The sequence below is a fragment of the Motacilla alba genome, chromosome 10 (genome assembly GCF_015832195.1).
Source record: "Motacilla alba alba isolate MOTALB_02 chromosome 10, Motacilla_alba_V1.0_pri, whole genome shotgun sequence".
NCBI lineage: Eukaryota > Metazoa > Chordata > Aves > Passeriformes > Motacillidae > Motacilla > Motacilla alba.
The window spans coordinates 17687795-17713420 of NC_052025.1; the positions used below are offsets into that span (position 1 = coordinate 17687795).

A 25626-nucleotide genomic window follows, 5' to 3' on the forward strand; every position below is an offset into this window, starting at 1 on the left:
ATTTGGGAAAACAAGTTGGAATTCATTACCAAGGAAACGTGCTGGAGCTGTTGCAAGAGCCTCCTGCCGGGTGGGTGCAGAGGCACCACCAGCCCCTGGCTGCTGGGGCCAAGCACAGGAGCCAAGATCCATGCCCAGTGGAGGCTGGTGGGATTCTTCTCTTGTTCCACCCACAGCCGCTTCCTGATCCTTCCTGCCACTGCTCTGCCTGTGACACCTGTCACAAGAATAAACAAACCCCAGGGCAGGGGGAGACACTGAAATTGTGAAATTTGCACTTGTGCATTCCCGGGTGCAACCTCAGGAGCAGCCCCAGCCTCTGTCAGAGTTCCAGCATCTTCTCCCCTGGTGTCCAGCTGCTGGAAGCCCCTTGGCTCCAGCTGCATGGTTGGATGTTTGCCTGCCCTGCTCACTGCCTGCTGCTGGTGCCTCTCCAGGTGGGCACAGCTTTGCAGGGCTCTGCCATCAGCAACAGCATTTTCAGCAGGTGTAGTGGAGGGGCTGGAAAGGGACTATCTGCAAACAGCCAAGGGTTTGTGGCAGGTTCTTGGAAACCCAACAAAACCACACAGTGTTTGGGCTGTAACTCATTCTGTGAAGCCACCAGTGAGCCACAGGGGGATTTGTACCTGCAAAGTGCTGGCCTCAGAATGCTGGGTGAGGACAGCAACATCCTTGATGAAGGCAGAGAATGCGGTGTGAAGGATGAGTAAAGGTTTGGGGGAGCAGTAAGAGAAATTGAACTTGGGGAGCAATCCAAGGCTTGATTGTAGGTTGGCTCTCAACACTGATGATCATCAATCAGCAGAGATCAAGTACTCAGGAAGCTGAAGCACCTGCCAGGAGCAATGCTAACATCAGCTTGATGACTAAGGAAACATGGATGGAGACCAGCATGGATAGACACAGGCCCCTTACTTGCCTCTGCAGAAAGGTATTATCCCAGAATTACTGCTGGGAGAGGCCAAGCTGTGGCCACTAAGGGTGAGCTGGGGTCTTTGTTAATATGTTTATAAAAATGTGAGGCCTGGGCATTGCTGGAAAAGAAGATACTGTTGCATTTGACAGTAAAATAAGCAAATGTTTGCCTAGTGAGGGAGAAAAATTATTTCAGAAATAAAATGTGAAATGGAGAAATTCCTCAAAAATCAAATACAGTGAGGACAGCAAAGCCCTGGTGAGGTGAGCAAGCTGGTGGATAGCAAAAACAACTGAGGACAGCCCTGCTGAGCATTTCCCATCAGTCATTTTCAAGGGAGCTCCCTGCCACAGCTGCTGGAGGAGATGATGGATGGCTGGTCCCTGGTAAACTCTGCCAGTTCAGCATGACTCACCAGCAATGAGGAGGTTTGGAAGAACAGAGCAAGGTACAGAGTGAAGGAGAGGATTTCAAACACAGGGCTCAGGGCATCACAGCCCTCATTACCGCTGCCCCACATGGTGCTTACCCTAGGACTGGCAAGAGAAAAGGCTTTGCATGTCCTCACACCTGCCAAAGCCACAGAGCACAGGTGACAAACTCACCAGACTCAGGGGACTGGGGTGGCAGTCCGCCCTTTGCCCAATGACTGTCTCTACTGGGTGACCCTTCCAATTTAGAGCCTCAAAATCAGGTCAGTCTTGTGAATTAGAGGTTGCACCTCAAAGATTGGATTTTTTTTTTCAAACTCCTACCAAAAAACAGCAGATCCCTCTAGAGTAATTTGTTTGAGGGAGAAACTGGGTCAAAACTTGGTAAATTCAGATATAAAGGGTTTGCTATGCTTCCTCAGCAAACAATGTCTTACTGCAAATAACTGCAACTATCTGTGTGCCCTCAGTCTTATTCTGTCTGGGGTGATGCTGAAACTGTCAATAATCCTAAGGCTGCTGTCACAGTGCTGCTCAATGGGGTTGACAGATTATATCTCTAAAGTCCCTTTATTGGACCTTGTTCCCAGAAAAGCTTGCAAATTGCTCTGATCTTACCAGACAAAGGCGTTGCTCACTCCCGGAGTCCTTGGGTATCCTACACAATAAGGTAGGAATTGGTGAGAATTACCTGAGATAAAATATCCCTTACAACATCAAAGTTCCTGATCCTTTAGCTGTCAGCTGCAGGTATGTGAAAGTCCTGACAGGCTGAAGATAGAAGGAAGAGATAAAGCAAAAAAAGAAGGGAGGGGGAATGGAGAAATTCTCTGCATGAAACGTTATATCATTGGATTTGGCACAAAGATGTCAGCTCAGGGGTGTGTACAGCCAGCTGGGGTGTGAGCTGGGCACTGGGCTTTCACCTTCTGAGATGAATCAACAGCAGCTGATACCAGGCAGCCAGGGACAGATCCTGGTCCTCGGCACACCAGTGAATAAGGAGGTGGACTTCAGTAGTCTTTGTGAGTCCCTCCTAACTCAGGATATTCTATGATAAATGAAGCAGGAGTGACAGAGATCAGGATAAATAATGATCATGCATCCCCCACATTTTCCCCATCTCTGTACACGCAGCTGTTGGTTGTCATTTGCCAGTAAAATGGGGGAAGAGGGTCAGTTACCAGGGGGAATCACTGGTGCAGCCCAGGACATCATCCTTTTGCCATCTTTGCCCTGCACATTTTATAATAATGGACCTCCCTGAGTTGTGACAGGAGCGTGGCAGGAGAGCTGGGGTCAGGCTCCACCCAGTGCTGCCCAAGCTGCACCACTGATCTCCCTGCAAAGGTCCAGCTTGTTGGCAGCAAAGCCACAGGTAGGCCTGAAAAGCAGATTTTCACAAAAACAGAGTCAGAGTTGAGCTGAAACAAGATCTGGCTTGTTTGTCTAAAATCCTGCCCTTTCACACCACAAAGACTGGACAGGTCTTCCCTCTGCCCAGTGCTCCCACACACCTAAATCCTCCCTAAAATTGTGTTTTAGAGCAGATCAAATACCTTTAGGTTCTTAGAAAGGACTGGTTTTGGCAAATGGACAAATACTTTTCTCAAATGGCATAAATATTGTATGTGATTTGCTGCCTTGCCAAAATGCAAACACACACACATGCTCTCCTAACTAAGCAACATTCTTTAAAAGTTAAGATCATTGCTTAAAAAGAAATATAGAGCATTTTATAAATCCAAATTGATCACGCACTCTGTGTGTTGAAAGTATGTACAAAAAATGGAACCCCAAAACTCCATTAAACCACTTCTGAGACAATACATCACTGCACCTTTATATTGCACCAAGGGGTTTAACAACCCTTCTCCAGGAAAATATTTTACTAGGTAACAAAAAAAAAAAGTTATTGAAAACATATATTTGATACTTTTGGCAATTCATTTTACTACTTGCATTTCCAATTCATTGGTATAGTTCATGAAAAAAAATATTTTCGCAGTTGGGTCATGTTATTATTTCTCTATTTTTTTTCTACTTGAAAGCCATGATACAATTTTTTTTCCTATGAAACAACAAAGAGACAAAAGCTGCTTGCTTGGTGATCCGGTGGATGTTTGAGGGTCTGCTGGAAGCATAGAATACACACAAACATGCCTACAGGAAATTATGCCATCTTTCTGCTTTTGTGGATAACCAACTTCATATCTGAACAAGCTAAAATAAAGCCAGTAAAGAACTAGCAGGCTGAATCTTTTAAGGAACAAAAAGAAGTCATTATTTACCAGAATATTAAAATATTTTTAAAAATTAGATGATTTTGCTTCAGATCACCTGAACTGTCCCTGGCACTGACCTGTGTGTGACTGATCCTCTTCCTGCAGCACTGCTCTTCTCTTGGCCAGTGTGAATGCACCTCCTCAGGTGAAACCCTGGCTTGAACTGGGCCTGCCCAGGTTCCAGAAGAAGGCAAAGGAATCCCAGGGGAGAAGGGAGGTAAGCACTTCCTAAACCAGACAAACAGCACATCTGCACTGCACACTCAGCTTGGGCTCAGATTCCTTTCCCTACCCAGAGAGTGACTTTTCACCTGAAGCTGCTGGTGCTTTAGACCATTTGATCTGGCCATCATGGCACTGTGGGCATGCTCCAGGCTTTTGCTTTCTCTGGGGCTGAAAACACACCCATTTCAAAAAACCACAGGTGGGACCCTTCTGCGCCTGCCTGCCATCCATCCTCCCTTCTCCCTCCCCACCTGCCTCTTCACATCTCTTCAAGAAGATTTTGGTGGAGATCTATCATGCAAAAACCTAGGTGATACATGTCCTTGGAAGCATTGGTGGCCTGCAGAGCTGGACATCCACACAAGGGTTTCTCCTTCTTTAACCAAACTGCTCCTGGACCATGTGTGTGCTCACTTCCTACACCATGCAGGTAAATCTATACACCCTTTGCTTTGAGAGAGAAACTGTGATTAACCATGAGCACCTTGCATCCTTGTTTGTCTGGAGAACAGTGATTTTCCATTTTAATTGCTTCCTGTATGACACATTTTGTTAGGTCCCAGCCTCCTGTCAGCTCTTCTTCTCACTGCATTTGTTTCCTGATGTGTGTGTAATTACAGCCATGAAAGTCCATCAGCAAAAGCGCCATCAATTTGAAAGATTAACGAATCTCACGCTTTCCCTTTCTCCTCCCCCCAAAATTAGAAAGCCCCCTCTGTATTTTCCAGCACACATCTATCATTACACACTCCTGGGTCTCAGGTAAATTAGCAACCTGATTCTTTTCCCGGCTGTCACTTAGAAGAAAAGGGCTTCTTATTTGCCATCCAAGGAAAAGTACAGTAAACCTAGAACTAGATAAAAGGGAAGTAATCAAATATATTTAACTGTACTCAGCCAAATCCCATTACTTGTATAGATGTTAGCTGGTACATTTGAAGAGTTAGGGAAGCCTTGTCTTTTATAGGAAATTGTACTGCTTGATTGAAAACTGCAATATCTGTGCTACTGTTCCTCCGCTTACTTCAAATGAGAAGTTCAGCATTCTGTAGAGATATATTTATGCTTGAACAGTAGATATTTCAAAAGGGGTTTCATGTCCTTGCTCTTCCACTGAGCACGTACATTTGGGGTGAGGACAGCATCCTTCTGTGTTTCTTTCAGAGATGGGAAATGCCTCATCAGTGTGGGAATGTTCCATGGGTTGTCCTTCTCACTTCTACCTGAAAGATGTGGAGAAAATAATTTTAGATAAGTCACCTCCTACACATCTGAGGGAATCAACTCCCTGGAGTGTGAGGAACAGCTTATGGGGTGTAGGGATAATGTGGGGTAGGCTGAGCAGCCATGGGGAAGGAACATACTGGGAGTATCCCATGGAGATTATAACCATGGTGAGGCTGTAGGAGGGCACAGAAAAGCTTCAGCTGCTGGTAGGAACCCAAGTTTTGAAAATACATGGACAACACGACAGCAGTGCTTGTGCAAGGGGTACTCCTTCCCTTGGCAGCTGGCTCTGTGGGAAAGGGGGAATGCGCCACCTCTAGACCGATGCAGTCGGTGGCCACCAGACCTTCCCCTTTGGGAATCCCTCCAGTGCCAAAACAGAGGATGCACAGCTACTTGGAAAATATCCCCAAAAATAACCAAACCCACCTCCTCATCCTTATCCACAGGAGCAAATTATCTTTCAGGTGTCCCTTTGCAAACAGCCTGAGTTTTGCTGTGAAAATGTTTGATTAAGGTATTCCAACACAAGCACTGAAATTCAGGTCCATGGATTGAGGGAAAGGTTCTTCTGAACTGTGTTCATGCCAGCACACAGCTTTTCTCAGCTCAGTTTTGTGCTCAGAAGCACTGTTTTGTGTGCTATCCAGCCAGGTAGGTGACAGGGGCTCTGCAGAGAGCCGGGGTTCTTCAGGATGATGACCCAGCTCCACCCTCATGACAATGGGCATAGCAAGATGAGGCACATTTTGATCCCAGATTCCAGTTTTATTTTGCTTGTATGAAACATCACAACTCAATGTTGTTTCAGAACTTTGGGGAGAAGAAGGAAGCAGACAAGAGTCCATACAATGTTTTTTTACATGCCTGAGTCAAATTACCCTCCCTTCTGCGGGGCTTCTTCTGAAGTAACAGATCATACTGTAACCAAATATTGCCATCCAGGAAAGCCATTTTCCATCCAGCAAGGAGGCTTCTTCCTTCTCAGCAGCCACTGAAAAGGGCCTTTGTTCTCGGGCTGAACACCTGGAGAGAGTTTTCAGCAGTGGCCTCTCGGGCCGGCGCGTGGAGCAGCTGTGACAAGACCCAGTGGCTTTGGCCTTGGGAGCGTCAGCAGCACCTGGCAGCTGCTGGCACCCAAAAAACCTCCTGTCTGGGCCATTGCATGGGCAACTTTGGGTGGTTCCTCTCTTCTGTAGAGACCAGGGTCTGTATTTTCTTTCTTTTCCCATCCTAAAATGAACAGCCTCACTCCACAGGGTCTCTGGATAACCTCAAGGATGTGACACCTCTGTAGGGAATGGAGAACAAGCCTTGGCATTACCTGGAGACACTGGTGGTGTGAGAAGTGAAAAGCTGGCACAGAGCAACAACATCCTGGGCACGTGGTTTGACACTACACCTCAATGAGTAAAACGTGGCATTGTTGCCTGGCATGAGGGGTAGGGCATTCAGCAGAGAGGGAGTCACCTGATGTGACCAAGGACAAGATTGCACAGCAGCTGATGTGGCCCTGGGCTCAGCTTTCTGCTCTCTCCATACAGTCAGCACCACTTCTGTCTGTGTCCATGGAAAGGCAGACCCACAACTACTCAGAAGCTCAAGGAAACCCAGCTCATTTGGCCCATCAGGTAATTCCCTATAGGTAGAACTGCACTGTATAAACCATCACTGCCATAGACATTAGCTTCAAAACCAAAAGGTTTTCATTCTTTCACTGGATTTTAGAGGATCTGAAGAAAAATGTGTGAGGAAAGATAGAGAGTCAGAAAGCAGAGGTTGTCGGTGGATCTGACAGTGGACCTGGAGAGCTGTTGACCTGAACCTGTGCTGGGTCTGGCTGAACGTGTGCTTGGGTCTGTGAGGAGTTTTACCAATGGCCTCAGTAGGAACTGCAACCTGGGAGTTTTGCAGGTCTACACCTACAGACCTTTTCTCAGTGTGTTGATTTTCCACTGAAGCCAGACAGTCCAGATCACAAAAAATTGCCCCCAAACCCCAACATAATTCTTATTTTCCTGATAACCCAGATAAAATTTTGACTCCTACAAGGGAGACATACACTGGAGGATTTCAACAATGCCTCATCATAAGATGCACAGCTCTGCAAAGTATCCATTCTGAAGCAGTTCTGCCAAATACCAAGAGAAAATTGCATAACATGAGAAGGAGCAAACCGCAGCTGAAGCTTCATCATCCACAGTGGCAGCTGACCGTGGACGTCACGAGTTCTTCCATACCCGATGGCATCATTTCCATTTTCTTTGGACTGTAGTAGTGAAAGAATAAACATTTCAAAAGGTTCAAATGAGACCTTTGAGTGCCAGCGCTGAATCCCTGTGAGGTTGGGATAAACTGACAAAATAACATCCTGCAGAAGCTGTGCCTGGGACAAACCACCATTCCTGCGTTCGTGTTCTGTGGTTTGTAGCACAGGGGCCACTTTAAACCTTGGTCTCTGTCCAGGCACCAGTACCAGCTCTCCCATGATTTTATGTTTGCATGTCTTTCTTCTTCATGAAGGGAAGATTTCCAGGTTTGTTCCTTTTAACTTTGTTCATGGTAGCACTCTTGACAGAAGGACTTAGTGCCTATTTAATGTCTTTGCAAGGGAACGAGAGAAACTTCTCGGTTACATAAAAGTTTGTATCAAAATTCAAGAATCCGGATTAATTATAGAAGACTTGCCTTGTATCATTCAATTTGTTTGAATAGCTTTAAAGATTAAGCAGATCCAAGGCCTAACAGAACCAGAGCCAGTAAGACAATAGCTGAGATTTTCCTTTGAAACAAAATATACAGGTGGTTTCTGTGAGTTTCTGTGTCTATCTGCCCGGCTTTTTTATTTTTATGTCGTATCCAATATCACAGAACCTGGCAGTAGAAATCATATAGCAATTTGTGAAAGCTTGTTGCTGTTCTAGATATCATATAGTCTGTTCCACACCAGCAAAGACAAAACCAATGCCTTTACTCCTCGAGTTTTCATTCAAAAGGATAATGATCTCTGGTAACAAAATATTTGGCAGTAGCGTTATTTAAAATGCACAGAGGAAATGTTTGTCCCTAATTCAAGGCACTGTGGTCACACAGTCTCTATTCACTTGGTATTTACAGTGAATGCCAAAGGCTAATCTGCAAAAAGCTCAGGAACAGAGTTAAGTTTATCACACTCCATCCTTCACCCATCCCATTGTGAGGGAGTTACAAAATAGTAATTATTGAATTTCTTTGTGGCCAGAGAACTTATAAACCGTGTTATACCCAGCAGGCTCTAATGGCTCCTTCGGTAAGTATCTAATTAAGTGGTTGGTGTGTTGGGTTTGTTTTTTTTTTTTTCTTTCACAGCATAGTTTAGTGTTTTAAAATCCCTTTGCATTAGACGACTTCTCGAGTTTTTCAAATTTCTCACACGCAGAGAAGAGGGAAGTAAGAAAAAAAACGGAGGGGAGATTTCGGCCGTGGGAACAGGAGGCAGAAACAAGGATTCGCAATGGCTAAAGGCAAATCCTCCCCAAAATCTCCATCTAAAATACTGAAAACTTCAGCTACGGTCTGCCTGGGACAGTTGGCTGTCTAGAGAGGGGGAAATAAAGCCAGCCCGAGGGGAATGGCTGCGTTTGGGGAGGAGAGACCGCTCCCTCAAAGCGATTACAACAGCTCGAGAGCTTTGAACGGTGCAAATCCTGGGTTTGGGCGGTTTCACCTATCCCGCTCGGCGTCCCTCGCCCACCGGTCCCCGCCACCGCGAAATCCCGCTCCACCCCGGGGCAGCGGAACGCTCCGAGCCGTGCTGGGCAAACGCACGATCGGGGTGGGGAGAAACTGCCCCGGGGTGAGGGGAGAGGAGCCAAGCATCCGCCCCGCTGCCTCCTCGCCTTCGGGAGGGATGCTCGGCTTCGGCGGGGACGGCGCGAGGTGAGAAACCGGCCGATCTCCGGCCCGGAGAGCCCGGGGAATGCTACCTGCTCCCGGGAAAGCTACGTGCTCCGGGGAGATGCCTCACAGCGAGCCACGGGGCCGGTCCCTGCCGCTGCCCATCGCGGTATCAGCGGCCACCGCCACCCCGCAGCCTCGCTGCTCCTCCGGGCACCGCGGGGACACTCCCGCCCTCTCGGCCGAGCTGAAATCGCGCAGTAAGTTGGGTTTTTTTAATGGAGCCACGTCGAGGTGCCGGAGATGAGCTGGAAGAGCCGAGTTCCCGCATCCCGATTCGGTCTCGCATCCCGGCTCGGCCCCGGGCGCACCTGCCCCGGCCCCGGGGCTGCGGGTCTCTCCCGGGGCTGCTCCTCCCCTGCGCCCCCGATCGCTCCGGCCCCTTCTCCCTCGTTAGGGAAGTGTTAGAAAGTTGCTGAAGTGCGAAATGAGCCTGCGAAACCTCGTTGTCCTCATTAAACTCTGACAAGGAGGGTGACAAGAAGCAGCGGAGGGGAAACAATGCGGCAGTGTTGGGGAGAGCCCCGCGCCGGGGCAGCCTTTGTGCCCGCACACAAAAGCTCTTGTTTGCATGTGTTAAAGTCCATTAAACCGCGGCAGCCCCAGGTGCAAACGCCAGCCCGGAGAGGCCGCGCCACCTTCCGCGCCCGCTGAGCGCCGCGGCCGCTCCGCGCTCGGCCCCGGCACCGGCGGGCGGCGGGGCAGGGGCACGGCCCGGCGGGCTCCTAATGAGGGCCCGGGGCTGCCCCTTCATTAACGGACATGGGTGGGTCCCGCTCTCTGTGCCCCCAGATTCGCCTGTCCCCAGCCTCGCCGTTAGTGGCAGCGACGGGACACAATGTCGCCTATTGTGCTGGCCAGCCCGTCACCCGGGGGGACACGGATGGGACCCCGCGCGCAGCCCAGGGTCGTGGATGCTGACCTGGTGCCAAAGAGCCTGCTGGACAGGGGCAGTGGTTTGGCTTTTCCCACTGTGGCTCCTAAAGGTGCCTTTGGACACCGTACCATCATCAAATCTTCACAGAAAGTGCTGCCGAGGTTAGGAGCAGAGCAGTTTCCCGACTCCTGGTTCAAACAGCAGAATTCAACCCAAAAGGTGGAAAAGGGAGGAATTGTGCAGAGAATAGCCACCAAAAAAAAAAAAAAAAAAAAAAAAAAAAAAAAAAAAAAAAAAAAAGCCTTGCACAGGTCAAAGCCTACAAAAACAACCTCATCACAGTGTTAGTGTTTCATATGACTGGCACGGCAATTTATCCAGGAAAAAGTATTTCCAGGTTCTGTTACAACAAGTCTACATCACTTTTTATCCCCAGTGGTCTGCCAGGGATCTGCCCCGCAGCTATTTTAAATTGTGCTGCTAATAACAATTCATTACAGTTGATAGGACTGGGAGACTTGCCTTTTATTTTGCAATTAGACATAAAGGCTCTGATCGGGCAAATGCTTTGCACTGTGAGCATGTGAGTAGCTCTGCTAAAGTCATCTGGGACTGTTCATGTGCTTAACAGTAAGCCCGTGTGGGTTTGCAGGATCAAGGTCTGAGACGGGATCATCTTTAAGGATGTTTGTTTACCTGCTCTGTTCTGTATTTTCTAGATTCACAACGGCGCCCTGCAAAACCATTGGAGTGTCTCGAGTCAGCTGGGCACAGCTCCCAAGTAGCATTCTGAAGCCAAGTGATTCTTCCCGTAAACAAAACTGGTTTGCAGGAGCTTGATTCGGGAAGACATGACGGCACTGGGTACGTTGCATTGCGAACTGTTCAGCTGTGTGAGCCTGTGTGTACTGAGGCGTTAATGCAGAACTGTTGGGCATTGGGCCCAGAACAGATGTGATGATGAGTGAGAGCAAAGAGACAGGGAGGAAGCAGCAGAAGAAGAAAGCACATTTTAGCCTTCTCAGTTCCTGCCTAGACAACCGCTGCTTCCAAAACCTGGGAACCATCCCCAAGTGCCTCTTATCAAGAGAAAGTAGGAAGCAACATGATCTGTGGAGAAAACAAACATATTTGCTTTTTTCATTTGCCAATCCTGCAAACAATACCTGTTTGTAGGCAAATAATCTTCAGGTCTGCATCGCCAGATCAATGCAGGGAGTGGTTCCCATCGGCTCTGCGGTGCCAGACACACTGAGTGGTTTGTAAGGAAACAGGTCCTTGAACTTCTCCACAGCACAGACACTATCTTAATAGGTTATCTCACACTTGCTTCTGTTCCTGCTCTCATTCTCCTCATCTTCCAATGCTTGGCCTGGCAGGGAGAAGTGAAGACTAGATGAAACAGACCTTGTTTTAATAGAAAAGGCTTCAAAATGTTCAGCTGTTTGTTATTTCCTTGCCACTTACTTTTCCAATTTACTTTTGGAGCCAGGCTAGCCAAAGGAAAGGCCAATCCTTGTGCACAGTCGCAGTTTAATACCTCTGATATGCATGAAGAAAATTAATTTGACTGAGGATTTTGCTTCATGAAGTAATTACAGCACAAAGCATAAAAAGGCTGTGTTTTGTCTTGAGCCGCCAAAGTCCTGGTTTGCATCATGAGGTCATGTTTAGGATTACAAATGTTTGCACAAATAGCATCTTACAGTATCTCACATCGCGTCTCTCCACCTTTACTAACAGGACTTTTGGAGGTGGAGAGCAACAGAGAAAGAAACTGTTCTTCAGTCCCAGATGTGTTAAAATTGAAGATTAAACCCCCAGGGCATGAGAAGGGCACCACAAATACGGGAGGGTGCTGAGTTCATGGGGCTGCTCATACTCCAAAATATATCCCATGCTTACAACCCCTCTCCACTACTATCAGTGGAGGAGAGTTGTAGGCACCAGCACAGCCCAATTAAGGTTGGATTGATACAAGAAAAACCCTCATGTAGGACATACCATTTCCATGGTATCTTCAGGACAGGCTGATCTTTTTTATTTTGACTTTTTAAGGCACCTCTCTGGATTCAAATCCTTTTGAAATGGTATGTGAATACTTTGATGAACTGAGTAGAACTAGTTTTGGTAAAAAATGGCAGATTTTTTTCATTAATTTGGTGATATTTGCAATGTGTTTCACAACTGAAGGAGGGAGTTCAATTATCACTATCTTGCAGCCAGAAAATATTTGGGAAAACAAAGCAAATCAAAATGTGCTAGCAGAGTACGTCTCACTGCCTTCACATGGCCAGTCCCTATCAATCAGTCACTTCTGCTACCAGGGAGCCCATAAAATGTCAATCACACCACGGTTCAAAACAGTCCATCCTGCTGCTGACCTGTGTCACAGCAAATTTGGTCAAGACTGACAAAATTTATGGATTTTAAATTTGCTTAGAAGAATTGACTCAAACTCTAGAGAAATACCCACAGGAAATAAAAGTTACAGGAATAGTAAACTTACAAAAACCAGAAAATTCACAGATTAAAGTCACTGGGGAGCAATGCACTCACCAGCAATTTCTGCCTTACCTGGGTGTTTAGGTGGGAGATCTTTAGATTGTGCAATGACTGCTGGAGCTGAGCTCTGAATGTCTGTCATCAAAGCACTCGGGCTGTGGGTGACTCACATCGGGAAACTGAAATTATGAAGCCCCTTTTTTTATTCATCACTGCCTGCCTTCTTTCCTCACTGATAATACAGGGTCAGCATCCTCTCAAAATGACTGGAAAAGGAAACAGTGCATGTGAAACTCTCAGACAGTGCTGTCATGAGCGCCATGGAAAAACCATACGGAAATGAATAATTTTGTGCCCAAAGCACAGTTTGAATAACAGGCAGTAAAAAGCCCCTTCGCTGCACATTAAACAAGAGGAGAATAAATCATGAGGGGAGCTGCTCCCTCAGGAGCAGCAAGCATTGCCAATGCAGAGTGAGGGGGATGCCTGTAGGAAAAGGGCGTGGATAACTCAATTAGAGTTCATCTGGATGAGGAAAACCAGGCAAATTCTGGACACTCCAGGCTGCTGAATGCTGGAGCGTAGATCCTCGGTAGCCTTTCAGAGTATATTGTTTCACACACGTATTTATGTTTGTGTGTGTATGGGCTTCGGGGTAGATGGAAAATAAGTGGGAAAAGCTTTGGTTCTGTGCCAGGTTGAGTGCTGCACACAGCTACAGCACTGCTGCTCAGCTGGAAGCACAGGCTGAGGTCTAGATGAAAAATATAAAATCTTTGGAATATCAACTGATCAGTTGGTAGAGAACCTGTCAAAGGCTACAGCACCACTGGCTGGGCAAACCCAGCCCTCTAATACGTGCCCCACTGCTGAATCTGTCTTCATCCATGGGGCAGGATGCCAAAGGGGTCTAGAAACACCCTATTTCCAGGTAGTTAGGAGATGTCTTCGCTGACCCCCTGTGTACAATTCACTGCTCTTCTAGGGTGGAGCCAGGGCATAAGATACAGCAGAGTGTATTTGGAGGAGTTACCACCAGCAATATCCCCTTCATTAAGGTTAAATAAGGTTGGAAATGAAGAGAAATTAATTCCTACAGGCATCCCTAAAAGATAGGGAGACAGCAACATCATAGCAGGAACATGTCCTAGGAGTGTGCTGGGCACAGGCAGGCAGGACAGCACAGAGAGCTGTGGTCAGGACTCACTCACTTGGCACATTTAAGAATGTATATGTCCAACCCAACAATGGGAAGGTGATCTTTGTCCTGCTTGGCAGAGCAGAGCTGGTGTAGTATAGAGTAGAACAGTGTAAAAACTCTCTGTGAGATGCAGCTCTGCAAAGCAGCTCCAGGGAATCCTGGGGAATCACTGCAGCAAGTTAAGGACACATTGCCAAGATCTCTGCCACAGGAGAACGCACCAGGGTAACTCAGTAGCGAGGTGGCCTCTCATTGAGGGACGCTTTTCCTCCTGCTGGTGTTTCTGACACATTGATCAACTGTTGCAAACTTAGGTAAAACCCATTTTTCCAGTCCCTCTAGCCTAGTGGTGGCATGCCCTTCCTGAAGCACAGGAATGAATGTAAAATGTGTCACATGTGTTCTGATCAGGGCTCTGCTGATTGTTTTAGGGCTTCTCCCACTCAGAAGTCTGGAGACGTGAGTATTTCCACCCCTGTGATCTGGTAGAAGCACAAAAGACACATCTGGTGACAAAAGACACATCTCTTCTGGGGACTTTCCGCTTATGCCAGGGTTGAGTTTGCCCAACAAGGGACCAGTCAGTGTTCACAAGAGTCTTTGACAGCAGAACATTCTGGTACTCTTCCTGTGACGTTATCAGAGGAAACACTGCACACAGCTACGTATATCCATTGAAGTCTATTATTTCAGCTCATTCATGTGTTGCTGACTCACCATTCATTCACTTTGTACAACCTTTTGAAAGTCTTACACATCCCCAAGCGCTGTCCATGGAATTTCTGCCTTAGATGTATCTCACACTGCACCAACATTAACTCAAAGAGGCAATAATTTTCCCAGGAGTGTCTTGTATAAAATCTTCCTCATCAGAGATAAGAGACAAGGTCATTCCACATGAGACAACCCACTGGAATGACTCTTTAGACACCGCTTGTTCTGGAACTTCTTATTCATCATTCTCCTCATCCTGATATTTTGTTCTCTAATTGCAAAAGTACTTTCCACTTCCACTGAGTGTTTCTGTGGGCAAGGTACAGACAGAAATGGATAAACTCCTCCTCACTGGGACTAGGAATACATTGGGATATGGCTAAGAGATTCCTTCTAGCTTGGGTGCATTTGTAGCTTTTGTGGTAAATAGCAACTGGACAGTTAAAAATGGACAGCTTAGAAATAAATGATTCTGCACCAATCACAATCAGATAGGTTTTCACCTGGGCAGGGGACCTCCAAAAACATCCTGCAAGCTGCAGGGAGTGGGGGCTCATCAAGGTACTTTCCCTTCTGAATCAGCACTAAATCTATGCCACTGTGATATCACGGGCTATCTGCCTTTGGAAGTTCTGAGTATTTTTAAGCATTCTAACAGCAAACTGCTGACTATTGCTGGGGATTACAGATTCTGCAGAACATTTTGGAAGATAACTTCTGGCATCTTGCCACTTGTTATATGGAAAATATGTTGTATTATCTTCCATGTGTGTGGGGGTGTGAGGGTGCTCTGAGTGTCCTGGCCCTCAGCCTGCAAAGACTTACACATATTTTATGCAGAATAAAGTTAAGCAATACAAAATGAACTTGTTCAGGCTCAGAGCCTAGATCTGTCATTTAAGACATGTTCCATATCCTTCAGGACTTCTCGAAAGACAGCATCTTTCTCGACACTCCAAGTACGCTACTACGAGCACCATGCTGGAGGTTGGCTGAGTGGGACACAAATATGCTGTTATCAGTGTAGGACTTTACAGTGGAAGAGCCTGGTCCTGCCCCAGCCGGCTGGAGTCCTTTGACTGGGATAGTCAGACTGGGATGGTCAAACTGGTCCCAGACTCCTGTACGCACACAGGAATGTGGAGGAGCTGCTGTCACATGCACAGCGCACATTTGGTGTCATGTTCTTCTCTTACTATCAGTCCTGGAAAGTTCCCCAGAGGTACTGAGTGAAGGATGGGGTATACCAGGTTGAGGTAAGGATGTCAGGGCAGCAGGAATAGCAGATAAAGGTCCTTATTGCTGGGAGACACTGGTGTTATTCCCATGGAGATCCTTGCAAGAGTCCTCCCATGAATGACTTCTGGGTGGGTTTGGGTGGGACGCAGAGGTGGGAGGCAGCGGAGGGCACATCCTCCCATGCCCACCCCAGTAACACCCTTTGGGGGAAACCAGGGTGGCTGCTCTACTCCCCAGAGCCCATCTGGGCACATCCTGCTCCCCTCCCTCACTGCCCTCGGCTGCGGGGAGCCCTGAGGGAGCCCCACGGGGAGCCTGGCTGGAGTTCTGTGGGGAGCAGTATCAGAGCTGGGTGTGGAGCTCTGAGGGAGCCCTGCAGGAGCGCTGAGAGGACCACTGTGAGGGCACCACGGGGAGCCCTGAGGGAGCAATGTTCGAGCCCTTTGGGGAGCCCTTCGGGACTCTGTGGGCACCCCGAGGGGAACCCGGTGGGAGCCCTTTGGGGTTCTGTGGAGAACACTGGGGGGGAACCGTTTATGGCCTGAGGGGAATCCCTTGAGACATTGAGTAGAATCCCGTGCAACCCCGTGGAGAGCCCTTTGGAAGCCCTTTGGGATCCTGAGGGGAGAATTCCTTTGGGATCCTGTGAGTCCCTTGGGGAGCCCTTTGCGAGTCCTGAAGGGACCCCGCGGCGGCGCGCGCGGAGCGCGGGCGCCCCCCCCCGCCCCCGAGGCGCGCGCGGAGCCTCGGCGGGGCGGCGCCGCCCGTCACCTGCGGCCGCGCGAGGGGCCGGGGCGGGGCGCGGGGGGCGGGGCCGGCGCGCGAGGCGGGGGGCGGCGGCCAATGGGGGCGGGCGGGCGGCTCGCGCGGCGCTCTTAAGGCGGCGCGGGCGCTGTCAGCGGGCAGAAGGCGCGCGGGCTCGACGGTGGGGCCATGGCAGCCCTCAACGGCGCCGTGGAGAACGGGCAGCCCGACAAGAAAGTGCCTCCGCTGCCGCGGCCCCTGCGCAGCCTGGAGGTGAAATACACCAAGGTGAGCCCGCCAGGCATGGGGCACTGGGCGGCGGGTGGGCTTCGCCGTGGTGTCGCCGATGTTCGGTGGAGTCAGGGTGGCGGTGAGGTGTTATATTTTTAATACAAAATTTTCACCCTTAGTGTTGTTTTTCTTAGCTTATTTTATTCTTTCTGCTGCCTGAGACAGTAGGTTTAGGGGGGTTTGAGGTTGAGCAAGTAGATGACAATGGCGTTTCTAATGGTGCAACGCTTGCCCCAATCCCTAATACCCAAAACCTATTTTTTTCTTTTTAATAAAATAACTCCTCCAAAGCTGTTGCTCTGCCCCAGGTGCCTTGGGCTTCTCTCTCTGGCTGTGATGCCTGACACCATCTTCCCCTCCCATCCCACCCGTGAACGCCTCCAGCTCCCCGCTGGCGCTCAGCAAAATCCGATTTGGATGGGGTGAGCCTGGGCAGGGTGAGGAAGGTTTTATCCCTATGAGCCGCTTGCTGGGGTTGTGTTCAAGCGTCCTTGACCCACAGCTCCCCTGTGGGGAGGTGGCTCGCCGCCAGTGGTGGGTTTGGGTGGTGGCGAGCACAGGGCCGGTGTTTGGCAGGACTGGGCCTTGTGGAAAGGCTCTGCCGTGAGACTGGAGCCATCCTGCAGCCCCACGGAGGAGCGATGCTCGTGTTGGTGGCTCTTCGTCCCAGCTCCATGGCCTCCCCACAGGATAAGGAGTCGGGCACTGAGCCCACACAAACCCTCACCTCTCCGCTCTCCATTGAGTTTCCCTTTAAGCAGTCGCTCCCGACCTTTTGGTATAAACCAAAGGCTCCTGAGCTTGCTGTCTCTGTCCCTCAGAGGTGGGGCTGGCTTGGAGCTGAGCAGGGCTGCAGAAATCCCTGCTCCCACTGCAGCTGTAGCTGTGCGATCGCCGAGTCGCTTTTTGTTCCACAACAGCCTGACCCGCTGCCTTGCGCAGTGGAGAGAGCGTCCCGGCTGGTTATGCTGCTGAGGAGCCTCGGCTGCCATCATTTCAACTTTGTGCCCAAACTAAAAGAGCTGCAGTGGCTGAATGAGTGTGCTACTGTTTGCATTTTTGTGTTAAAGTTTAAGAAAAAACAAAATTCGAAGCTCATTCCCTCGTAGCAAGGAGTGAACAGCGATAGCTTATCCGGCAAGGTGTTGATTTGTATTATGCACCCAAAGTGTACTGAAACAGATTAGCAATTAGGAGTAATCAGTGGACTAGATTAATTTTTTAACATCCGAAATTTATCTACTCTTTATTTGTCAGATAAACTTGTCATTTAGCAGCAAATTTGATCTGCAGCTGCTGGTTGCAGAATGGCGTAATGCAGCACAAACAGCTCTTTCCTGCGTCCAAAATGGACACGGCCATTTGAGTTCTTCTTAAACATCCAAATGTTCTGGTTTTTGTTATTTTTATTGTTGTGAACACTTTTAAACACTCCTTAGGGATCTTATCCTGCAGCCGTGTATGTTTTCAACATGCAGTTTATGCTCCACAGTTTTGCCAGAGACTGTGAGCGCTGAAAGAGTCAAGGTAGGATCTTTAAAGTGGAAACCAACATAAATTAAAAGTGTGAGTTTGATGTTTGATCTGATGCTCCCGGTGCATCTGAGAAAATAATGAGCAACAGTCCATTTTCATAAAACTGTGAGGGGTTTTGTGCAAGCTCTGAGTTTCACCAGATGTTTACAGCTGACAGCATGCTTCCCTCTGCTTAGAGGAGATTTTTATTTTTGGTTCTACCAGTTATGGGGCTGGGGGAGAGGCAAAGTTTTTCAACAAAGATCTTTCTTATAGAGCAGCTTAGTGCTTGTCATGGGTGTGTGATGGAAGTGATCTGTCCACAATTCCTTGTCTCAAATTCTGGCTATGAAGCATGAACTGTGGATATACTATTCAATTTGATTTCAACTCCTGGCACCAAGGACTCGTGATATGTGGTGGATTCCCAGAATGATGCCAGTGTATATGTTACATTTAAAACAGCCTGATCCTGTCACTCTTGTGTTTTACTGCTTAGTAGGAGCATCACTTTCCCACAGAATTTGTATTGAATGCAAAGGAAAAATCTGTATCCTTCCCCAATCCTTAGTTTGTGAGCATATGCCTGATACTGTAATTTTATGGTTCCTGTCATATTTCCCACATTTATAATACAACTTTTCTTCATTAGGGAAATACAGGAAAACTGAGGTTAAAATGTGTAAATGTTAAATTGTAGCACTTGGATAATAGAGGTAGTTTGGGAGCACTGGTGTCCTAAACTGGAGTTAATATTTCTAACATTGTATCTTTTCTTGTGACTTCTCTTGGCAACATTTTTTGTGAAATTTTCTTTTTTTCCGCCTGTGTGAAACAGGTGGGTCCAGCAGTGCAGCTTCTACACCGATTACACTTTGCATGCTTTATGCAGAAATAATGAGAGAAAGTCCTTTCAGAAAAAAAAGCTGCCCAAGGAAAGAAAACTATGACCCAAAGCAGTGGGAATTCCGAATGTAAGAGATGCAACATTAATCTCCTGGTGGTGTGTAGAGACTCATAAACAAGATTGCAAATGTGGATGGCTTCCAAATAAAAATACTAGCTTACAGCCACTAGCAGGCTACCAATAAAGATTACTTCATCTAATCTTATTTAAAGTATATTTATAAAATATAACACTGCCAAGTCAGATCACAGCGTGGATAAGATGCATGTTGAATCAATTAATTGTATATAGGTATTCATGTTCTGTTTACAGTGAGTAACAACACTCCAGTATTTAATGCATTTTCAGTTACGCAATGCTGGGACTGTTTGTTCTTGCTCTGGAAATGCAATATTTTGAAACACTTAAATCTTGTCACAGATGACTCCAAGTGACGTGGGAGGCTTGATCTGGCCTGTGACAAGGCATGGTGGGGTAGAGCCGAGCCAGAACCCTGCTCCTGCGGACGCTGCCGGAGGGGGAGCAAGCTGTGGAGGTAGCCCAGGGCAGGGCACAAACAGCCAAGTAATAATTGTACAGCAGCACGGAGCAGGGGGCTCCTTCTGCCTCAACCATACAATTTCTCTTGGTGTCTGCTTGCTGTTCCCATGGAGATGTATTTCAAAAACTGCCCGTTTCTCACTGCCAAATCCCAGTGTTGTTCTCTGTGGGACCTGTGCTCTGCCTTCCTCTGGCTCAAAACTAACTGGGTGCACAAGGTTTGTAGAAATGCTTCTGTATTGCCAGCAGTGTCTCTTGGAGAGAGCCTGAGCACACTTGACTCTGCCATGGATGGAAGTTGAAGAGCCTCTGGACCTTTGAGGAGCACTTGTGGTTATTTTTGTCTCTAAGTTGTTTTTCTTTCTCCTGCCCATCCCACTCCCCTTGCTCTCTCTTCAGATATTTATTAACAATGAATGGCACGAGTCTACAAGTGGAAAGAAGTTCCCCACCTACAACCCTTCAACGCTGGAGAAAATCTGTGACATTGAGGAAGGAGATAAGGTAAGTGTTGTTGGACAAGCAGTGCAAAAGACATTTTCCAAGGGATTTCTTTTTGTAGGGAAGCACACAGAGGAAAAGCAGGCTTTTAATAACAACATCCATCTGGCCAGCCTGAGCTGGAGGTCTGGGACACTGGATGTGCTGCTCAAGAATTACATGGGCTGGGTGGCATCAATCCTGTCCAGCTTGTCAGAAGCACTTTCCCTGGTAGGAACTGGCTGCTGAACACTGTCAGAGGAATGAGATTGAGCATCATTCTTGTGCCATAGGCTGGAAGGAAGTAGCCAGCCTGAGGAAATAGCAGTGATGGTGTGTGCTCACCCCTGACAGGATTTGGGCCCTGTGTTGGGGGTGGTTTATACCCCAGGTGCAGGGCTGCCTGTTGGAGACACTGAACTGAAACTCCCCTTTTTTAAAACACAGATAACCTGAGTGCTTGGGGGAATTTAAATTTGGTCATGCAAACATCGAGCACTTGCTGCTGGAGATGTGGTGCTGCTTTTTTAGCTGATATTGTGGGTTCTGGCCTCCTGCACAGATGCGGCAGCTCTCACTAAAAACAAACCAGTATCTCAAGAGCTTTAGTATTCCCTGGCTGGCCCTGGTGTGCTGTAGAGTAACCTGAGATGTAACAGCCGGAGGTGAGGAACAACCACATGTGACACTTTTTTTGTCCAAAACAGCTCATCATGTATGGGCCAACTGGTCTGACCTATGGAAAAGAGCTGGGCCAACATCTGGCTTTGTGCAGGAAGTCATGGGAAGGTGATTCACAGCTGCTGTCCCGTGCCAGGGCTTTTGTAGCTCATTGCTGTGGGCAGTAAGTGATGGGCAGCGTGGCCATTTCTGCCTGCACTGACTTTTTTCTTGGTATTTAAGCTTGTCCAGTGCTTGTGAGGCAGCCTCCAAGACTTACTGCCACTGGGATCTGTGCATCCATGGGGCAATTACACATTGAGGCAGAACCAAACATTATGTGTCATTTCTTTATCCCGACTGGGTAGGACACAACTGTGTTTAATTGCAGTGGCATGTAAACAGTGGAATTGAAGCTGACTCTGATGCAACTGTATTTTGATAGGCAGAAACCATGACGTTGTTATTGTTCCCTGAGCTAAGTGTCTCCTCAAGCACCTAGAGAGTATTACATGTGCAGTTTGTGCTTGCTTCTCAATGTTGCTAAAGAAAATTGTTATACAGAGCTAACAGGCCAGTTTTGGCTCCTTGAGATTTGTCCCTGTCTGAATTCAGCTTCTAGCTTGCAGGACGGTCACTGTAAACTTTTCCAGTCAGTGGAGATCTCATCCCCTGAATACTCAGTACAGGTGACTGATTTCTTAGTGGAAATTGCAGCCAAAAATATAAGCTAGCTGTGCTTTGGGTGCTGAAAGCCTCTTCTATACATCACAATTTTTAAAACAATATTTTGTTCTAACTAGGTTTTTCCAAGAAACTGAGTGGGGATTAGACCTGGATTAATTAAAAAGAGTACTGGGTGACAACCATCCCCAGATAGCTGTTTGCCTTCTGGTGGCACTTGACCACGTCCCACTCTCTTCTGGCAAACGAAGGCCCCTGAGGCTTCCCTTGCTCTGGTTCATCCCCTCGGGGGGCTGTAGCTCCAGTCTGCTGGAGTCACCACAGGAAGTGGTGAGTTGTGTTCAGTGGTGCTTTCCAGTGCCTTGTCCCCATGTGCCACTGTGCTGGCCAGTGCCACTGCAGGGGTGGCAGGTCCTGCTTCTGGCTCTGCCTTCAGCTGCGCTCTGCCAATGTTGGGCCCTGCCTTCGCAGCACGTTGAGAGCAGAGCTCCCCTTCCCAAGCCCTGAACAGAAACCTGCCCCTCCCTGGCCACGCAGAGTGTTTTGCTTAGGCTGCACGTGAGGGGTGGAAATTTGGCAGCTGATATCTCAGCGATGACAGTTTAGTCTGGTGCTGAAACTTGGCCAATGCTTTGTAAGCCTAAAAGAAAAGGTTTTGTTGTCTGTTCTTTAGTTGCAGAATTGTCCTTGGTGGGACAGTTGAGGGATAAAGAAAAGTCTGTGTGGAAAAAGACAACCTGAAAATAAAATGGTGGATGTTTCCACTGGATGCTGGAATATACCTCACAAAGAAAAGCTTAGTGTCCAACTGTTTACCAGGTTGATAATGGAAAAGGAGTAACTCTGGTGCTGTCCCTAACAGCTGGAGACAGGCTTTTTCCTTCTAGCAGCTTGCTGACATCCATCAAGGACCGGGGAAAAGTGTTCCTTCCTCAAAGGAATGCCCAGCTCAGTTGCCTCAGAGCATGGGCTGCAGGTCCACAGCTGTGACTGTCTCTGTCATGATCATTTCTAAAGTTCACTCTCGTGTGGATCTTTGAAGGGTAGTGAGAGGGAGTTCACAGTCAGCCTGTCCCCTTCAGATTGTAGTGGCAGACTGAGGTAAGACCACAGCAGTCTTGCAATGCCCTCCATAATGATTTTGGACATTTCAGGCTGTCAGGATGCTGTTTGGAACTTAAAGCAATTCAATGTGTGGACTGTTTGCAAGGGAGCAGGTCAGGGAACTTCTTCTAATTGAAGAAGTGTGACACGTTCATGCCCTGTTAGAAGAGTGCCTTTCCAAAGATGTGCACAGGGGAAGCTTTTTGAAGAAGTCAGTAGGTGAATAGAAGAAAGAGGGTCTCCAGTGGGTGTGCTCTGTTCCTGGCACACCTCCTCACTTGGAGCACTCTGGGGCACCCTGAGATTGAAGCAGAGCAAGGCTTTTTTGCAGGTGTTTTCCCCACTCACAGAGCCAGTGAGGTGATGGTCTTCACTGTGCTCTGCAGCCTATGCTGAGGCAGGAGAGAGGAAAAGAGGATGGGAAAGAAGAAAGGAGAAGCAATGAGCAGGCCTTGAGGTAGGGGGAGGAAGATGGACAAGGCAGCTTAGAACAAAGAACAGTGTTCAGTTTGTTCAGGGGGGAAGGTATGTGATTGTGTAACTGGGGGTTGTATCATAATTCAAACACCCCAGGTGGCTATGAAGGTTTGCAGGCATTTCCCAACACTGTAAAGACTTTGCAATTGTAATATTCTTAGTGGAGCTTTTTATGTAATGCTCAGTAAATCTGTTATAGATCCGAGTGGAGCACCAGGATGCATGGATCTCCTCCTGCTGTGGTTTTGTGCACCACAGGGTGTTCCTGGCACCTTGACAGTTCAGAGTCACTTTGTCACGCCTTGTGCCTACCTATTGCAACATGCCTGCAATGAACATGCCATTCAGACTCCCCTAATGCCTAGTCATAACAGGATGGATTAAGAATGGCATTTCAGCCTTCCTGAAGGATTTCCTTGTTTTTTGCTGGTCTCTCAGGCCTATTGAGGCTGTGCAGAAAGGCTCTCAGGATATCACTTGGTGGTGCTACCCTGAGGGTGTTTAGGGAAAGCCTGTGTGACAGTGATTGCAGGCTCTGAGCCACTATTTGTACCCAGAATGTCTGAGAAAGATGGTTGTCTTAATTTTTGTCTCTACAGGAGCTGCAGCAGGGCTCAGGTGCTCCCATTTTTAGGGGCTGGGGAAGATCTGGGCATGCACTGAAGTCCTCTGCCCACGCAGTCATCTCACTCCTGTTCTGAGTGTCAGGGTGGAGGGAAGACCCTCCACACCAATGGCCACTGTGCCACTGCAGACCCAGTTCCCTGCACATCTGTGCTCCCAGCCTGGTTGCAGAACTAATTAATTGCTGCTAAGGAAAGGCTTGTTTAAACCTGACACACTTATGTTCCTTTGCCTGTTGTGTCACATAAAATATTGCCTCCTTTCAGCTTAAGCCTTGATTCCAGCAGGCAGGATGGGGGATCCATGAGTGTGCAGTGGCTGGTGGTGCCTTCTGGCTTTTGTGATGTGCCAAGCTGAATCCAGATCAACTCCAGCAGAGAGAGCCATTCAAAGGCCTGTTGTGGCTGTGGGTGATGGGCCCCAGGCAGCACCTGCCTGTCTGTGCTCAGTGGCTCTGGGCACCTCTGCCCCACCAGCATCCCTTGCTGGAACAGAGCCATCCTGTGACAGCACAAAGTTTCCTCCAATGGCTTCCCATCAGTGCTCTTCCAAAAGCATGGAACTCTTTTCCTGACAGTCTAGGTCAGACTGTTTCAAAGCTGTGTGATCTCTTGGTAGAGAAATGGAGCCAAATTTAATGTAAGGTGACATTGCCTTAGGTAATGCAGTTTTGACCATGAAGGCAGGATGTCTCCCTACAGCACTTTTTCTTGATTGAGCACCACACATCCCCTCCCTTGAGGGGGATGTGGCCAGACCTTGGTGGATCAGTGCAGAGGCTCATTTCCTAATTGTATCCAGACAAGACTTGAGAACAGGTATAGATGAGAGCAGCTGGTGAAGTGCTGGGTGGAATGATCAAGGTCTGACACCCTCTCTCCTTTTGAACCAGATATTGCAGTGAGGTGCAAACTCTCCATCAGCTGAAATGAGGCTTGGGCTGTGCCACACCTTACATCCAGCAGGAATCTGTCCAAAGCTTTACCAATGCTTGGGGTACAGCCTTGGCCCTGTGGATGTTGGTGGCAGTGTTCCCATAGATTCCATTGGATTGGGAGCCCTTGGCTTCACTTTCTTAATCAATGTATGTGAGGTGATGGGAGGAGTCCAGGGCATACTGTGGCCAGAGTAAATGAATGAGGCTCCAGGGGTGATGGTGTGGGAAGAGAGGAGTTTGCTCCCCATCTGCTTAGTAACTTGTTTAAACAGAGTTGGATTTGGTCCAGAGGATGGTAAAGCTGTTGGGAGATGAAGGGACAATGGCACTCAGTGTGTGTAGGGGAAATGTCTTTGTCATAGCACTGAACAGCAAAACCTTTCCCATCTGGTAGAAATGTTCTGGGAATGTGTTCTAGGATCTAAGGGTGATTTTTGGTGTGTTAACTGCCTTGGCATGGGCTCCAGGGGAACTGGATGGTGGGATCTGAGCTGTAATTACTTCCCTGGGTAAAATCTTGATCTCATGGGGGATTTTCCTGCCCACACTTGTTTAGAGGAGGCTAATTCATGTAGGCCAGTGGCCTGTCATGATTCTTCATCCTCCCCCAGTGTCACATCCTGTATTGGCAGGAACATGATTCTGGATTATTTTATAAACAAGTCAGTTACATTAAATTACCCTTGAAAGACCCAATTGGTATTCAGACCTCAAGGTTGTTTATGAGCCCAGGCCAAACATAAAACATATTCCAGGCTTGAATTCAAATCCAGGAGTGAAATGAGTGGTTTTGTTGGACAACTTGGTTTTGGCCACCACAGCACCAACTAGGAAGCAGCCTGGAGGGGTTTCTGTTTCGTTGTCCAGCTCCTTCCCTGTAACCTGAGGTTGTCTTGTGTGTGTGTTGTGTAGCCTGATGTGGATAATGCAGTGGAGGCAGCGAAGGCAGCGTTCCAGAGGGGCTCTCCGTGGAGACAGATGGATGCCCCAAGCAGAGGACGACTCCTGCACAAGCTGGCTGATCTCCTGGAGCGGGACAGAGTCATCCTGGCAGTGAGTACTGGGAACAGTGATAAGCCAGCAACAGTTGGCTCTGGTGTATCC

At 48.0% G+C, this 25626-nt stretch overlaps 1 protein-coding gene across 1 annotated transcript in view; it reads left to right on the forward strand.

Moving 5' to 3' along the window:
• The first annotated feature begins 16434 nt into the window (after nucleotides 1-16434).
• ALDH1A3 (aldehyde dehydrogenase 1 family member A3) overlaps nucleotides 16435-25626 on the forward strand; it is a 32678-nt gene continuing 23486 nt past the window's right edge. Inside the window, exons 1-3 of the mRNA XM_038147165.1 lie at nucleotides 16435-16591; nucleotides 19956-20060; nucleotides 25435-25575. Of these exons, the coding sequence (XP_038003093.1) occupies nucleotides 16493-16591; nucleotides 19956-20060; nucleotides 25435-25575 (345 nt within the window). The 5' untranslated portion in view covers nucleotides 16435-16492. The remainder of the gene's footprint in view (nucleotides 16592-19955; nucleotides 20061-25434; nucleotides 25576-25626) is intronic.